This window comes from Battus philenor, unplaced genomic scaffold (assembly GCF_028537555.1).
Source record: "Battus philenor isolate CCGP_79_NKW_IND1 unplaced genomic scaffold, ilBatPhil1.0.hap1 SCAF_16, whole genome shotgun sequence".
Taxonomy (NCBI): domain Eukaryota; kingdom Metazoa; phylum Arthropoda; class Insecta; order Lepidoptera; family Papilionidae; genus Battus; species Battus philenor.
This window is the reverse complement of record NW_027181678.1, coordinates 14,818,309-14,834,789: the sequence shown is the minus strand read 5'-3', so window position 1 is coordinate 14,834,789 and position 16,481 is coordinate 14,818,309. Positions and strand designations below refer to the sequence as shown.

Here is a 16,481-nt window from a genome sequence, read left to right as displayed (position 1 = left end):
TATTTAATTTTAATATTAAGTTTACCAGTCGATGCAAATTATTTCGGCCTCAAAAACTCACAGTTCATTTTAGGAAACCTTTCCCTATGAGGTCCGTTGGACGTCCACGCCGGAGGTCCGGGCGCGCGGTGCTCCCGCTGCGCGGCGTCCAATATTATTGCCCTTGAGTTTAACAGTTTTGAAGCACAATTAAAGGAAGAATTTCCAGCTCCAGATACCAGACACGCGAAGTGTTCGAGTGCGTTGGTCCAGGGTCGCGAACCATCGCCACACGAACGCGGACCTCGGCTGAGCGAGGCCACGCGCTGGCGGCGGGCGGCGCGACTTGGCGCGCGGTGCTACTCGTGTCAAATAAACCCTCAAACGAGCGCGCTGTATTACCGCGTGCCCGTTAGCGCGCGCCGCGAGAATAAAAGAAACTAATTTCCCGACATCATGTGTACTATAAAAACAATATCGTGTGACTTTTTAATTAAAAACTAGATGTAACAATAATTACCGTTGCATATTTATTTTGTTTCTACATTTTAATGAAAGTTACCAAGTAGCGCGTCACGCGTAGCGCTGCAGGAAGTTGAGGTGGAAGCGGCGCACGGCGGCCAGCGCGGCGTCGAACGGCTCGCGCGCGAACGGAAACGTCAGCCGGAAGTGGAAGGTGCCGGCCCGCTGCCCGAAGCCGGAGCCCGGCGTCGCGCACACGCCTGTGGACACTCGTGCATTACGTCACGTCTTATTGCTTTCTATCCAACCGTACTCGGCAGCTTATTGCACCGCTCTGAATATTGAGTTACAGCTAAATCTCTTTGAAATGCCAACACCCGTAACCAGGTACAGTCAACTGTTTCCCCATCTCTTCAGTATTTTCAATTCCTTGAGTTCTTTTTTACCTAATCACAGTTTTAGATAAATTTTGTCGATTATCCTATCAAACATCATCGTCTAAATCACATTAGGTTTATATCGTGGCAGCCTGAACTGAGGCACTTTCCTCAACTGTGATCGGCAGGTGGGACTAGTGGGGCTGTACTAAGTGCATGTCGGAGGGCGCCGTTACGCTTTCTGCTTCGCTTAATCCTTCTAATTCATGGTCTTCCATACTTTAGGGAAAGCCCCAGAATCGACTGCATGGCATTCTAGTATTTCTCAGTACAAAAAAGTTCTATTTATAAGCCTCTATGAGAAGAAAAGAATGTCGTAACTCGCTTTAGAACCCGACTGTTGAGAGTTCTTTAAGGAATTGTGTGTGACGTTTCAAACGTGTGTCTAGACCATCCGTCGGTCGCGGATGATGTTCTGCACGCATGTCGCGCAGCAAAGCTTACAAAGGAGGCACGCACCTGTCTCCTCGAGCAGTTGCAAGCAGTAGAGTTCATCTGGCAGCAGACCCTGCTCGCGCGCAGCGCGCTGCGCACTCTCTGGGATTTCTATTCGCGGATAAGCAAACATCGGACCCTGGGAAAAATATGATTTATCTTATACCAATGACTCTCGGAAAACGAGACGTTATCAATGTTAATAAACAAAGGATAAAGATGGAGTTTTATAAACAATGAGGTGGTACGCCTTACGTCGGTGGGTATACAAGAGTACCCGGGGATGTCGGAGAAGGCGCGGTGCGCGGCTGCAGCACGCTCCTCCATCACTCGCAGGATGTGGCGCCGCTCCGCGACGTGCCGCTCGTACGACTCGTCGCCGGGCGCCGGCGGCCGCACCTGCGTCGTCACGCCGCACGTTTAAAGTTTACACACGACCACATCCTCAAACTCGAGAACTCAGTAACCGCGGTACACTCATACACGACAATGCAAACTTGAATGTTTTGGACAGACTCAGTCAGATTCCTTGGTGTCGAGCAAGCACGCTGCGCTGCAAAAGAAAGTATTACTGAATACTGCGACAACGATATAGCTATATGTCACACTTCTTACCCTCTGCGGTTTTGTGGGATTGCACAGCGAACGCGCCGACGCAAGAAAGTCTTTCACTGCCCAACCATGGTTGTAGAATCAAAGACCAGGTTCACCAGATTCAAGCACTCACTTTTCTATTCAATTTGATCATTATGCGGTAGACCCAGAATCTCTCGTACCTCTCCATAAAAGATAAAGAGTAAAATTATTTTCTTCGAGTCGGAGCTGGTTCCGACGATATTATAGTAGTAAGCCTGGGATTAAGAATACTGTGGATATTTTCTTCGGAGCAAATCTGCCATGGCCTGTTTTTACCATAATGGGCTAATATGCGTAAGCATTACTATGGTTTAATAAAATATAGCTTTCACTAACTCGGCCGCGCCAAACAAAATTAAGCAAATAGTAATATCCCAGTCTTCGTACGGAGGCACCAAATCTTCCGAGCACTCTCCATTGAAATTGGTCGAGAACTTGGGAGTTTCAGACGAGAGGAGTGCACGAGCCTCGTTACGAGGTCCGTGATCCGGGGCTCCTGGAATCCAGCCACGTGTCGGGGGTTGAAGAGGGGGCGACCGGGAGCAATGTAACGACGAAAGCATTAAATTAAGACAGGTGGGTGCTGAGATATCATTATTAAAATTATTCAAAATTGAAAAGTGGGTACACTCGAAAATGAAGTAGCTGGACGTACAAAACCTTCTCTGGGGTAGTATCCAGTGCCCCAGATTGAAAGCAGACTTATAGCGTCTGGTTAAGTGTACCCATCTAAAAACAACTTTTAGCAAAATAAATTACGGAATAAAGAATTTTGTGTCTGAAAATTAAAACTGATATCCAGCACCTATCATTGGTGGTGAGTGTTTTTTTTGACCTCCCCCATTCTATATAAGTAGTTATAATTAGTAATTAAGAAATATTGAAGTTCGTGTTTAAAATTAAATAATACTGTAGCTCGAAATTGACCCGAGCTTGAACCGCGTACGCGCCGCCCTTCCACGAAATCTGTCACGCACCGCGGCCAAGGCCAACGAGCGCAAGTTAAATAGGTCAAGTATTTGTATACAGATTATGAACACGAAATTTAAATAAACAAATAAGTAGTTTAGTGGCCCTATTGTCTTAGGATTAGAAATTTTGTGTCTTGTTGACATAGTCTTATTAATTAGGACATATAAATATTAGGGTAGGGGCCCTTCTGCCCTAGTTTAAGATTATATTGATATTGCCTTATTGCACTAGATTAAGATTAGATATAGATTCTAGACACAGGTACCTGGGGAATTGATTTTATAATTGACATAGGCCCTATTGCCTTATTATTAAGTATAACCACATACAACGCCCTATTGCGTCTTAACTAGGTGTATTCACCGAAAGAAAAGTCAGGTCAGGTACCTGTAATTATATATAAAAAAATTTAAGCGTAAATTGACGAATTCTCCCTTCCTCCTCCCACGTGATGATTCGAACACCTGCAAAAGTGAACGAAATGGGCGGCGTCAATCAAACAAAAGAATCTGAGGCATTGGGAAAGGTCAGTACGTCGCCCATAAAGAGTGTAAGGAGAAGTATGGAGGAGTGGGAGATGGGACAGGGGTCGAAGCCTCTCCTCGAAGAATCGCCCCGGCTGCTGCTAAAACAAAGACGCGCACCGTACCGGGCAGGCTGGTGGAGCTGTCGCCTACGATCACCGGGGCCGGCGAACTCCCAGATGTGGAAGAGTCGGCCTCTGTGGACCGAGTAAAGGAAGCGCGAGCCTATCAAATCAAGGCAAAACAACATCTCGCCAACCCGCGAAACATCAAGACAGAAATTAAAGAAGGCGTAACACAGGCCATAGACAAGCTCTACCAGCTTGTCAAGGAAGCGGAGCTGGAAAGGAAGAAGGCTAGGGATGCAATGAAGTTGCCGGCTGCCGAGCCTGCGAGGGAGATATGTAGAATAAGTGGTGAAAAAGAGTTACTTCCTGCGACTCCCCCGAGGGCGGAGCCGCAGGTGAATGTAGAAGCACGACAGAAGGGACTTGCTGAAAAGTTGGAGGCGCACGCGAGACTCCTTAAGGCGAACACAAAGGAAATGGAGAGCCTCAGGGAGTCTCTTGCGCTGAAGAAGGAAGGAGCTATGACGTACGCAGACGTAGCAGCCGCGCCGACAAAAAGACCGAAAGATGAGGTCCTGGGCAGAATAAGGGTGGCACTGAAGGCCACTGAGGAAGGTATCCAAGTGGACAGGGTCAGGAAGATACGTGGTAGCCGAGTGATTCTGGGCTGCGGCACACAGGCGGAGCTGACGAGGGTGAGGGAGAGGCTGGCGAAGGCGGGAAACCTAAGCCTCGAGGAGGTGAAAAACAAGGATCCTCTGGTCATCCTCAGAGACGTTATGGCGTACAATAAAGACGACGAAATAATAAAAGCCATAAAGACCAAAATAAAAACCTACTGGTCGGCGTCTCTGAGAAGGACCAGAGGGCGGAGGTAAGGTTCAGGAGGAGAGCGCGGATCGCGCAGACTGTCCATGTGGTCATGCGTGTGTCACCTGTACTCTGGAGACGGCCGACAGTTACAGGCTATATGCACGTGGACCTTTAGCGTGTGCGGGTGCAAGACCACTCCCCGTTCGTCCAGTGCACCCGGTGCCTGGGTTACGGCCACACCAAACGGCATTGCGCCGAAACCGAAGATCGGTGCAGCCATTGTGGTGGCCGGCACCTACGCGCCCGGACCGAGAAGCCGGGAAACCTCCCGCTTGCCAGAACTGTCGATTAGCAAAGGCAGATCGGTGGGACCACTGCGCATTTGACGAAGACTGTCCTGTACGGAGAAAGTCGGACACCATTGCACGGACGTCCATAGCGTATTGCTAAGGGCACCCAGGTGACCAACCGTACTCTCCGCGCAGGGCACCACCAGTACCGCGTGGTGCAGCAGAACCTGCAGAGGTCCAAGCTTGCTACGGCCGAGCTGATATGCGAAGCGCCGAAGAGAGGATGGGCGTTCGCATTGGTCCAGGAGCCGTATATCGGCGCTATTGGCGAGATGAGGCACTACCCAAGGCCAGGAGAGGTACAATGCGTCGCACGAGGCAACGGGGAGGTTGTCAAGGCGGCCATTGTGCTATTCTACGACACCATCGACATCACTCAATGTCCCCAACTCACGTCTGGCAACGTTGCTGTGGCCAGGCTGAGAACTAGGGCTTGGGAGATAGGGGTGGTGTCCGTCTACCTGGAGCCTAATACGCTCGTCGGACTATACTTGGACCAGATCGGCATGGCCGTGGAGGGCTTGGGGACTGCTAACGTGGTGCTAGGTGGCGAAGTCAATGCGCATAACACCTGGTGGGGTAGCCGGTCCACGGACCAAAGGGGAATTGAGGTTGCTGCCGCCCTCAATCAACTAGGGGTGCACGTGTTAAACCAGGGGTCTGAGCCGACGTTTGATACGTATCGGGGCGGTAAGCATTACTCCAGTCGCGTCGACATTACTGCTTGCTCGACCACCCTGCTCGACCGAGCGGTGGGCTGGAGCCTTGTGGACGACATATCCTCGTCGGACAACAGGGCAATTGTGTTCAACCTGAAGTTTGAGAGGTCCCAAGGCAGGTACGTCATGCGGACCACACGGCAGTACACTACCCGTAGGGCTGACTGGGGCGAGTTCCATCGAACTGTCGCTCGGCTGCTATCGGATTGCTGCCTGACGCCTACCGAGGTGAATCAGATCACCGAAAAGGGGGCGTTGGACAGCACGGTCGGTCGGTATGTGGTAACCGTGAGGGACGCTTGCGAGTTGGTCCTGCCAAAGGTCTCCAAGCGGAAGAGGACAGAATTGCCTTGGTGGTCCGAACAGCTCTCTCTCTCCTCAAGGCAGATGTCTTGAGGAAGAAGAAAAGGATCAGGGCCGCGAGGCCGGCTCGTAAGGAGCTGGTCTGGCGCGAGTACTGCGACGCGAAGGAGGCTTACCGCCTTGAGGCGAGGCGCGCTCAGATCCATAGCTGGAAGCATTTCTGTGAGAGGCAAGACCGCGAGATCATGTGGGACGAGATCCACCGTGTGATGCGTCGCGCGGCGGTGAGGCGAGAGGACGTCCCCCTCGTCCAGCCAGGTAAAGTGCTGGACGCAGCGGGATCAGCCAGGCTGCTGGCAGAGGTTTTCTTCCCGGAGGACAACCCGAGGAGGACAATGCGGACCACAGATCTGTAAGAGCAAAAGCCAATGAAGTCAATTTGGGGGACCATGATGGAACATGCGATCCCCCGTTTACGATGGAGGAGCTCCGATGGTCCGTATCGACCTTCAACGCCAAGAAAGCACCTGGCTCAGACGGACTCACCGCAGACATCTGCCGTGCGGCCGTCGCCGTGGACCCCGTTCTGTACCTCGCGCTCTCCAACCGGTGTCTCGCGCTTTCCCACTTCCCCACGAGATGGAAGGAGGCAGTGGTTGTAGCGTTGCGAAAGCCAGGTAAGGAAAACTATACGCACCCGAAATCATACAGGCCCATCGGACTCCTGCCTATCCAAGGCAAAGTCCTGGAAAAGATGATGATCCGTAGGATCCGGTTGTACACTGCACCGTATGTCAGCTGCCACCAATACGGCTTTATACCGCAGAGGTGTACCGAAGACTCCCTGTATGCCCTGGTCCAGCATCTGCATACTCGGTTGAAGGAGAAGGAGATCGCAATGCTGGTATCATTGTACATAGAGGGAGCCTTCGATAACGCCTGGTGGCCAGCTATACGGTGCCGACTGGCCGAGACTCGCTGCCCCGCGAATCTGCGGCGTCTTGCTGACAGCTACTTGAGCGATCGCAAGGTGTCCGTATGGTACGCAGGGGTGGAGTGGGCCAAAGAGACCACCAAGGGGTGTGTACAGGGATCCGTAGGCGGCCCAACCTTCTGGACCCTCCAGATCATCCCTCTCCTGGAGGAGGTGGCAAAGACCGGGACACACTGCCAGGCGTTCGCAAACGACATCGTGCTGGTCTTCTCGGGGCAGAAGGCTCAGGACATCTCTGGTCGGGCCAATGCGGTTCTCGCCCATGTTCATGAATGGGGTCAAAAATAAGCTGAGGTTTGCACCACACAAAACAAAGGTGATTGTGCTTATAATAAAACGCCGGTTGTGAGATTCGAACAGAACTAACTTTTTATTATGTTCAGAAACATACCTACATTTCACTTTATAACAATGACGGTAGGAACACTATACAATCTATTTTCCAATAGATGGCGGTATATGTATATTAATTAATGATTATTTGTATATAATTACAACACCCCCACTATATCAAATAATCACATAATGACAATATGTTAACTGAACTATCTATATTACAACTACACCTAATACATTCATAAAAGTGTGATGTTTTTTAGAACACAAACTCTTTGTGAGCATATCAGCAGGCATATCAGCTGTCGACAAATATTTTAATTGAATAATATTATTGAAAACACATTCTCTAGTAAAGTGATATTTCACGTCAATGTGTTTAGACCTATTATGAAACACAGGATTTATTGACAGCTTCTGTGCACTCTGATTGTCATTGTATAAACAAAAACTATACATTTTATTTGTTATTTCAAACTGTAAAGCCCGCAAATAAATGGCTTCTTTACAAGACTCTGAGATAGCCATGTACTCAGCTTCACAACTTGATAGAGCCACAGTTTTCTGTTTCTTGCATTGCCAAGATATTATACCATTGGCAAGTACAAAACAAAACCCAGTATAAGACCGTCTATCCAAACGATTGTTTGCCCAATCAGCATCAACAAAACGTATAGTTCTCAATCTGCGAAGATTAATCGGCACGCTTGTGCAAGTCTTTTCGCGAGAAAAACAGTTTATTTTATAACTCGACTGGGCGCATAACCTATAATAAAACGCCGGTTGTGAGATTCGAACAGAACTAACTTTTTATTATGTTCAGAAACATACCTACATTTCACTTTATAACAATGACGGTAGGAACACTATACAATCTATTTTCCAATAGATGGCGGTATATGTATATTAATTAATGATTATTTGTATATAATTACAACAGTGCTAACCAATAAGCTGAAGTATGACTACCCATTGCTGAACATGGGGGGTGAGCCGCTTGGCCGGACTAGGGAGGTCCGGATACTAGGCCTCACAGTTGACGATAGGCTCACGTTCAACACCCATGTGAAGAACGTGAGCAAGAGGGCACAGGGCCTCTATCGTCAGCTGTGTAGGGCTGCGAAGGTATCTTGGGGTCTAAACTCGGAGGTGATCAGAACGATGTATCTGGCAGTACTGAAGCCGATAATTCTGTATGCGGCGAGTGTATGGGCGCCGGCGGCTAGGAAGCTGCTGGTCCGCAGGCAGTTGGGCGCGGTCCAGCGGGGCTTCGCACAGAAGATCGCGAAGACCTACAGGACCGCGTCCTTGAACTCGGCCCTCATACTTGCCGGGTTGCTTCCTCTGGATCTTCGGGTCCAAGAAGCAGCCCGCTTATTTGAAATAAAAAAGGGTCATTCCCGGCAAGTGGTATGGGACCGGGATCTGGAGGTACCTGTCAGCTACCTGGGACTACCACACCCGTCTGGTCAAGTTGGTGTGGAGTTCTCCTGCCTGGGGGAAAGTGCGGAGGAAGTCCGACTTGCCACCGCGGCTGCCGATCTTGTAATTTATACCGACGGCAGCCGCATTGAGGATAAGGTGGGTGCGGCGTTCTGCGTTATGCGGGACGCCGCAGAGTTGCAGACTAAGAAACTCAAGTTGGGCAACTTCTGCACTGTATACCAGGCAGAGCTGCTAGCTCTAGCGGAAGCATCAGGGTACGCGGCCAGCGGGTCCGTGCAGTCATGCGCCATAATGAGCTACTCGCGGTCCGCCCTCGAAACTGTCGCAAGATCGGATACCCTCCATCCTTTGGCGTTAAGAGTGAAAGAGAATATTATGAAAGCGAGAGAAATTGGGAAGAATTTAAGACTATACTGGGTGAAAGCGCACGCGGGGATGGAATGAGAGGGCGGATCAGTTGGCCAAGGACGCGGCCCTAAAGAGCAAAAGAAGACCTGAATATGAGAGACGTCCCGTTTCATTCGTCAAGCGACAACTGAGACTGGAGTCGCTCGACGAACGGAACAGGAGGTATATGGAAGGAACGACGGCTTTAGTGACGAGGATATTTTTCCCGGACGCCATTTCAACCTACCGCGTGCTCTGCAGTGTCGAGATGGACTCGGTCTTGGCCCTGCTCTTCGCGGGTCACGGGGGATTCTCTGAATACCTTCACAGGTTCAAGCACAAGGAGGACCCCTCGTGCTTCTGTGAACCGGGCGTGGGCCATACCGTGGTTTACCTTGTGGCCCACTGTCCGGCGTTCGGAAGACTGCGCGCAGATTCCGAATGCCGGATGGGCAAAAAGATAGAGGAAAGGAATATTTCGGCCATCATGCAAGACGAAGGGGAGAGAGAATGTTTCCTCGGCTACTGCAGGTAGGTGGTGATAAATGCAATAGGTAAAAATAAAATAAACACTAAAATATACAAATAAAGGGAATATAGTCGTACCAAAAATAGTGCAAAAAATAGTATAATATAAGATGATAATTACAAAGAAAATACGTGTTAAATATTTGTACAAAAAATGTAATGTTGCAAAATAAAATAGTAAGGAAACCTAGAATGTAGTGGTTGAGGATGGATTTATGGCTAATGGAATGAAAGAGAAACACTGGGAAAATTGTAGAATGAGGGAAAAAGTACGACAGATAAGATGATACATGAAAGAGAAGAATGATAATAATAAAAAATATGAATAAATTACTAGAAATGAAAAGTCCCTGTCCCACACGAGATAGGGGAACGAGAGGTCCCCGACAGCGGGGACCAAAAAAAAAATAAAAAAGAAAAAAAAAATTAGATGTAGCGGTGACGCAAATCTAATTCCTGCTTACAGCACGACTTCTCACCAAAACGAGGAAAGTCAAGGAGCACTAACCACGCAGTCGAGCGCGCACTGGCCCAGCACGCTGGAGCACTGCATCAAGCCGCGCGCGTTGCGGAAGGCGGTGACCGCGCCGGCGGACGCACGCACCAGCTCCACCAGCCCCACGCGCAGCCCGCACTCCGCCGCCAAGCCCTTGGACACCGTCAAGAAGCTGGCCAGCTCCATCTGCGAGTACGGGGCACCCATCTCGTGCATCACCTGCAAAATATTCACAAGCTCTTGTCGCTAAGATGCTTCTACTTGACTCGACGAGCACATTCCAACGATTGTACTTATTGGTGATTGAAGACTTTTTCTGTCTCTGAACAAGAATAAACATAGGTGGTATCTATGGTACGGCTTGACAGTTGATTCTTTTATTATTGTAACAATTACCTTTTTAAAGGAATGGAATGGCTTGCTGATGATGTTCTCTTGGTACACCTCATCCGCCAGCAAGAACAGTCTATGATCGTACGCGAACCTCACTATTTCTTCCATATTCTCGCGAGTCAGCACCTGGACGGATCGGATCAAGTTACTCATGGTATTATTCGGCACACTTCGGCCCTAAATGACAGAAATGATCGCAGTAAACAGGATGACGTTAGTGAAATGCTCACGTGTCCAGTCGGGTTGCCGGGATTGATGATAATGAGGGCGCGCACGTGGCAATCGACGCTTGCTTCGCGCAGGCTGCGCTCCATTTCTTCCCTGCTCAGCTCCCAGTCGCGCTCCTCGTCCAGGAAGCAATCCACTTGCCGCAGCCCCAGCTCCGTCAACGTGCCCGAGAACAGCGGGTACTGCGGGATCGGTATCATCACCGCTGAAAACATTTTACTGCAGGTCAGTTTGCGGGCACACGGGATGTCCGGTAAGCACCCGCTTCTAACAAAGGACTGTTAATTAACTGATTTGCTTCTTCTCTTTCTTTACCTTCCCAGCGTTCGTCCCGCCTAACGGGGTCCACTTTCTTGCTACTTTTAACTAGTTCGATGTACTTCGAAAATCTTCTGTGAGGGATCGGACTACCCCGTGCCTTTCTTTACGACCTCACCCATCGCAGTTTTGGTTTACCCATGCACCGTTCACTAGACACGCTATTAACAAGTGGAAAAATCTTAGATCTAAGAATGAAAATAATTTTTCCAATACACTTTTCTTATGATCCCGGCTAGAAATGAGTTCTTCAGGGAACGAAAATGGTACACCTTATTTACAGAGTGTGATGTACTTTCCACGAGCCACGTTCTACAATACTTTGGTCACTTGATATAGTTTTACTTTGTAAGTTCATTTTTCGCTGTGAGCAAGATATTGCTTGTTATCTATTATACTAGTGGAAGAATACGATCGAGCAAAGTTCAGCTGACGGGTACCAAAATAGTCCTGACGATAATGAAGGGGAAATAACTGAAACTATGAATATACAAATGGAGAACAATTACCCGGAGGTTTGCCGTTGACGTTTTGCACAAACATGGCGAGGACTGTTTTGATGAGGTCGGAGGCGCCGGAGCCGAAGTAGACATCATCAGCGTCGGCGGGGACCCCGTCGCGCTCGCTGAGGAAGGCCGCCACGTCCGCGCGCACCGGCGCCAGCCCGGCCGCCGGCGAGTACGCGCCCACTGAGCGCTCGCTGCGTTGTCCAGCCGGCGACCGCACACGGGAACAAAATTACCATCGCATCTGAATTCTGCCGCTGGGAAACTTTGGCCGGTACGTTTGCTGTTTTTTTCAATATTGATCAAGTTCATCAAAAACCTTTTAAAAATAATTTGACTAAATATTGTTCCTTTTCTTACTTAGAATGGACTTCCGCAAAATAACGCCTAATTCCATTTAATATTGGAGATGGTTTATGTGAACCTGTGGATGCTAATTCAAATAGAAAAAAAAGTACAGTTCGATTAATTAACGAATTGAAAGACGTGTTGTTGAACTTCGCCGAGCTTGTTTGCCGAACCGAGGTCCCCGCTCGGAAGCCTTTTAGTTCCAACGGCCGACGTTGCACAAGCTTTTGATAAAACGCCGCAGGGCATTGAACTGCGCTAGTCGCGTTGTCTTCAGAAAACATCTGCAGGCCCACCGAACTTGAAAAAACCGGGCGACGTGAGCGCTTAGTCTTAACCTCTGCACAGTGACTAAGTTCCAAGGTTCGTTTCGTCATTTGAGCTCACTTGTGATTAGTATCGACGCTAATTTTTTTTAATTTCAAGACTTACGCGCAGCTGTCGAGGATGCGGCGCGCGCGGCGCCGCGCGTCCTCCGGGAAGCCGGGCGCGGCCAGCAGCGCCGGCAGCGCCGCCAGCGCCACCACCTGCGGCGCGCACCTTCATAGCACATTATGTACGCGCAAAAATTTAAAATCTTATATACAAACATGTTGAATACAAGAAATAAACACAAACTCGTAACGCCTAAATTTCGTCATCAAAAAGTTAACAAATCCTAAACAGGTCTGTTCGCATATACAATAAAGTTCCACAAGATATCGCAGAATTTCATTTTCTTAGTATTAAATTTTAGGTTAAAGTATATTATTGAATAATGTTTAAAACATCATTAATGACTTTTTGTTTGATCGGAACGCGGAGAACATTTATTGTTGAGTGATAAGATCAATAATTGTTATATTTCATGTAAAAACACACAGCCGTTGAAGTAGAGGCCGGCTCTTCCCGGTGGCGCGGCGGTCCCGGCCGGACGTGTTACTTGTTACTTGTTACCTTAACATAATCGACGACGAGTGATTGCAGATGCCTGATTTACTAACTTGAATTTGAATTTAGTATTTAAAGATTCACTCAAAGACACAGACCTGGCGCAGGAAGGTGAGCGGCGGCTGGCCCAGCGCGTGACAGTCGGCCAGGTTGCCGCGCACCACGCTCGCGAACGGCTTCTTCACGCCCTGCGAACACGGCGCTGCCACTCGATCACCTTGAACTGTACTTTGCAGTTCATACTTTTTAATAATTAAAAAAAACTATGATCAGTACCATACACACGAAATAGAACCATATAGGTTGTGGAAAATGCCGGTTACTGTTACTTCCTTAATTGTTTGGAATAATAGCAATCTCTTCGAGCGGTAGGAACTGGCCCCGCGAACACAAGTTGCAGTTCCTGACATTAAGCTCCAAATATAAGTTCAGATGCTGCTCGAATCTGGTCGTGCCTGAAGAATGCGCGCCAAGAAAAAAACAGAGTACATGCTTCAGTAAAATAATGTCTACAATAATACATTAAAGGCTTGAAAGGCATTTGTTATATTTGACAAAGGAGTGCCCGCGCCCGCGCGCAGCCGCCGTGCAAAAATTTGCCGGAATGTTTCAACTATTCACATGTTTACTTCTCGCATAAAATGGCCGCACTGCACGACTCGGGTACAATAACAATGGCCATCATTTGTATCAAATTTGTATGAAAGATTATAATGTATGGTAAAATAATATATACGGGGGTCCAATGCCTGCGTCAGAAAACTCCCGACGAAGAGCAAAAGCAAAACATCTGCTCGCATTGATAACGATCAATGTCAATCAAAATAAACGTCAAGAGCTGCCTGCTACATAAAGCAGTTCCTGACGTTTATTTTAATATCATTTTAGCACAAGCAACGTACGGAATAAAACACATAGATAAGGAATAAAAGCTTAGCAGAGCAGAGACACTACTTATTCTATTAGGAAATTTCTTCCAAAGGCTCAAGTTTTTTTTATAGAATTTATGATTGGAGTCATTTGTGTGACGTCAGCACGATTGATCACGAGCGACTGACAGCGCTGAACGATGACAACGCGAGTTAGTCGTCGCTATCGCGCGCTATCAGCTATCAATTAATTAATTGAGAGATAGCGCTGGTGCTATCGCATTAAACACGCACCGACACGCACCGCGATAACGCGAGATAACAATCATTACAACTGCGTAAGGCGCCGAGCCTTTAATCCGATTATGGAAACCGATCAAGCCGTGGTTCGGCCTTCAAATATAAGCAACCAACAAAACAGCCCAAGAACAAATCTGAAGCTTAAGATTGAACGTTCACCAGTATAACATAAGGAGAGCGGTTCCTAATGCAACCCTTCTGTTCCCCGCCCGTGTTCAAGAATGGGGAGTCAAAACCAGCTGAGGTTTGCACCACACAAAACAAAGGTGATGATGCTAACCAATAAGCTGTAGTATGACTACCCATTACTGCACATGGGGGGTGAGCCGCTTGGCTGGACTGAGAAAGTCTAGATACTAGGCCCCACAGTTGACGATAGGCTCACGTTCAACACCCATGTGAAGAACGTGAGCAAGAAGGCTCAGGGCCTCTATCGTCAACTGTGCAGGGCTGCTAAAGTATCTTGGGGCATGAACTCAGAGGTGATCAGAGCGATGTATCTGGTGGTGATCGAGCCGATCATTTTGTATGCGGCGAGTGTATGGGCGCCGACGGCTAGGAAGCTGCTGGTAAGCAAGCAGTTGGACGCGGTCCAGAGGGGCTTCGTACAGAAGATCGCGAGGACCCATAGGACCGCGTCCCTGAACTCGACCCTTGTCTTTGCCAGGCTGCTTCCTCTGGGCCTTAGGGTCCAAGAACCAGCCCATTTATTTGAAATAAAACGGGGTTACTCTCGGCAAGTGGTAGGGGACTGGGATCTGGAGTTGCCGGTCAGCTACTTGAGACTTCCACACCCGTCTGGTCAATTTGGTGTGGAATTCTGCTGCCTGGAGGTGGGTGGAGGACCCCTTGTGCTTCTGTGAACCGGGCGTGGGCCAGACCGTGATCCACCTGGTAGCAGAATGTCCCGCATTTGGAGGGCTTCGGTACGAGACCGAATGCCGGATAGGAAAAAAGATAGAGGAGGCCACACTCGCCTCCATTATAATGGAAAAGGATGCAAGAGAGTCCGTCCTCAAATTCTTTAGGAAAGTTGCACAATACGTAATTAATAGGAATAAAAGATAGTTAAACATAAAATATTGTAAGTCTTATTATATATTATATTCCATATAACTATGGCAGACGAGGACGAAAATAAAAAATTCATGTGAAAAATTGTTAAGAAATAAAAAAACCCTGTTCCCAACAAAATAGGTAAGGAAGAAGAGGTCCCAATAGCGGAGGCCTCATAAAAAACCCCGCTGTTCGATCTCCTGAATTCAGACAGTTCTAACTCTACTTGGCGACTTGAAGCCTAGTCCCTGCGTTCCTCTGGGTCCGATCTTTACTTGCGGCGTCGGCCTAATCGACCTAAGAACTTGGCACCCGTCAAGTTAAGTAACATTCAATTAATAGTTTAATGTCCCGCGCTGGGGCTCCATAAGAATTTCTCGAGTTTAGTCAGTGTACACAGGTTTCCACTGAATGTCCTCGGCACTCCGCCATCTCAAATAAGGTGAAGCTTTAAATTCATAATTAAAAAAGTGTGGGACAGCATTTGTCGTAGACAAAACAAAGCAATGTCGGCGCTCGCTCAGAAGTGAGATGGGTCTGTAATTTTTCATCAAAGTATTATCCCCTTATTTAAAAAATAGCACCACCACAAGCCGTTTCCATATTTGTGGTGTCATGCCTTCGCGAAGGACGATGTTAAAAATGTTTCTGAAAGTGTTTCAAAACTGAATTGGCACCCAAACTATTCTCTAGGACACAATCGAACGCGGCTGCCAAACGACAACGAGCAACGAAGCAGCAGCAGGGGGATTGTCACCTGCGCGAGCTCGCGCTCGAGCTGCAGCGCGCGCTGCAGCACAGGTCCGCGCACGGCGTAGCGCACGCGCAGCTGGCGCTGGTTGACGTCATCGGCGGTGAGGCTCCGCTCGGGCTCCATGTCGGCGCGCGAGTGCCGCCCGCTCCGCTATCGGCCCCAAATCTAACCTACATATTTATTTTCCTTATCGGTAATCGTTAGCTGAAAATAACGCGCATCAGATACGTCACGTGAACGTTCAACAATTATTTTAATATTTTTGGCGCGCTCCGTGTAACAGCAGCGCGCCGCTGTGTAACGTTGCAAGTTAACGTCCCATAAATCTTAGTTAAAATTTTAACCAAAAAAAAATATAATCACGAGTAACGTCTCATAAATCGCAACACAGCAAAAAATTGTTCAACCCTTAGCGGGTAACGATACGTCTCAAGTGGCGTGGGGTCGTGGGAGCATGCTATTGGTTTAACGGATCTTTGTTTTTATAACAAAAATTCCAATGCGCCCGCGCACCAGCACACAGAGTTTATACCAGTGCTCGGGAGAAGGATCCAGGCCTCGGTCGCGTTCACTAGCTAGGTGTCGTCTCACGCACCGACGCACACTCTTTGTGTCGGTTGCGTACACCAGCTATGTGTCTTCACACGCGCCGGCGCCAATTAGAATTTACGTTATAAATTCACGCCTTGGTCCTATTTATTCTCTGGGCATCATTTAGTTCACGCCACAACCTTTACATCGCCTCGCACCCCAAAGGGGTAAGTGTTGAACAAATATTATAAAGAGATCATTATTAAGTAGCGTTTATCTATAATCTAGAGATCTTATCTATAAGTTAGAGCTCAACATTTTGTCTGTGTCCATAGTTCCATCATTACGTATTCATTATTACTT

General features: G+C 48.2%; 1 protein-coding gene across 1 annotated transcript; it reads right to left on the bottom strand.

Annotated features, from left to right (window-relative positions):
* Positions 1 to 552: 552 nt before the first annotated feature.
* On the bottom strand, positions 553 to 15,710 carry LOC137919433 (alanine aminotransferase 1-like). Its single transcript, XM_068762510.1, has 10 exons — positions 15,591 to 15,710; positions 12,707 to 12,796; positions 12,111 to 12,205; positions 11,334 to 11,524; positions 10,509 to 10,711; positions 10,282 to 10,404; positions 9,898 to 10,104; positions 1,569 to 1,712; positions 1,338 to 1,452; positions 553 to 701 (listed from the first exon to the last, which is right to left on the bottom strand). Exons 1-10 carry the CDS (start codon positions 15,708 to 15,710, stop codon positions 553 to 555), a joined length of 1,437 nt encoding a protein of 478 aa, XP_068618611.1.
* Positions 15,711 to 16,481: the final 771 nt, after the last annotated feature.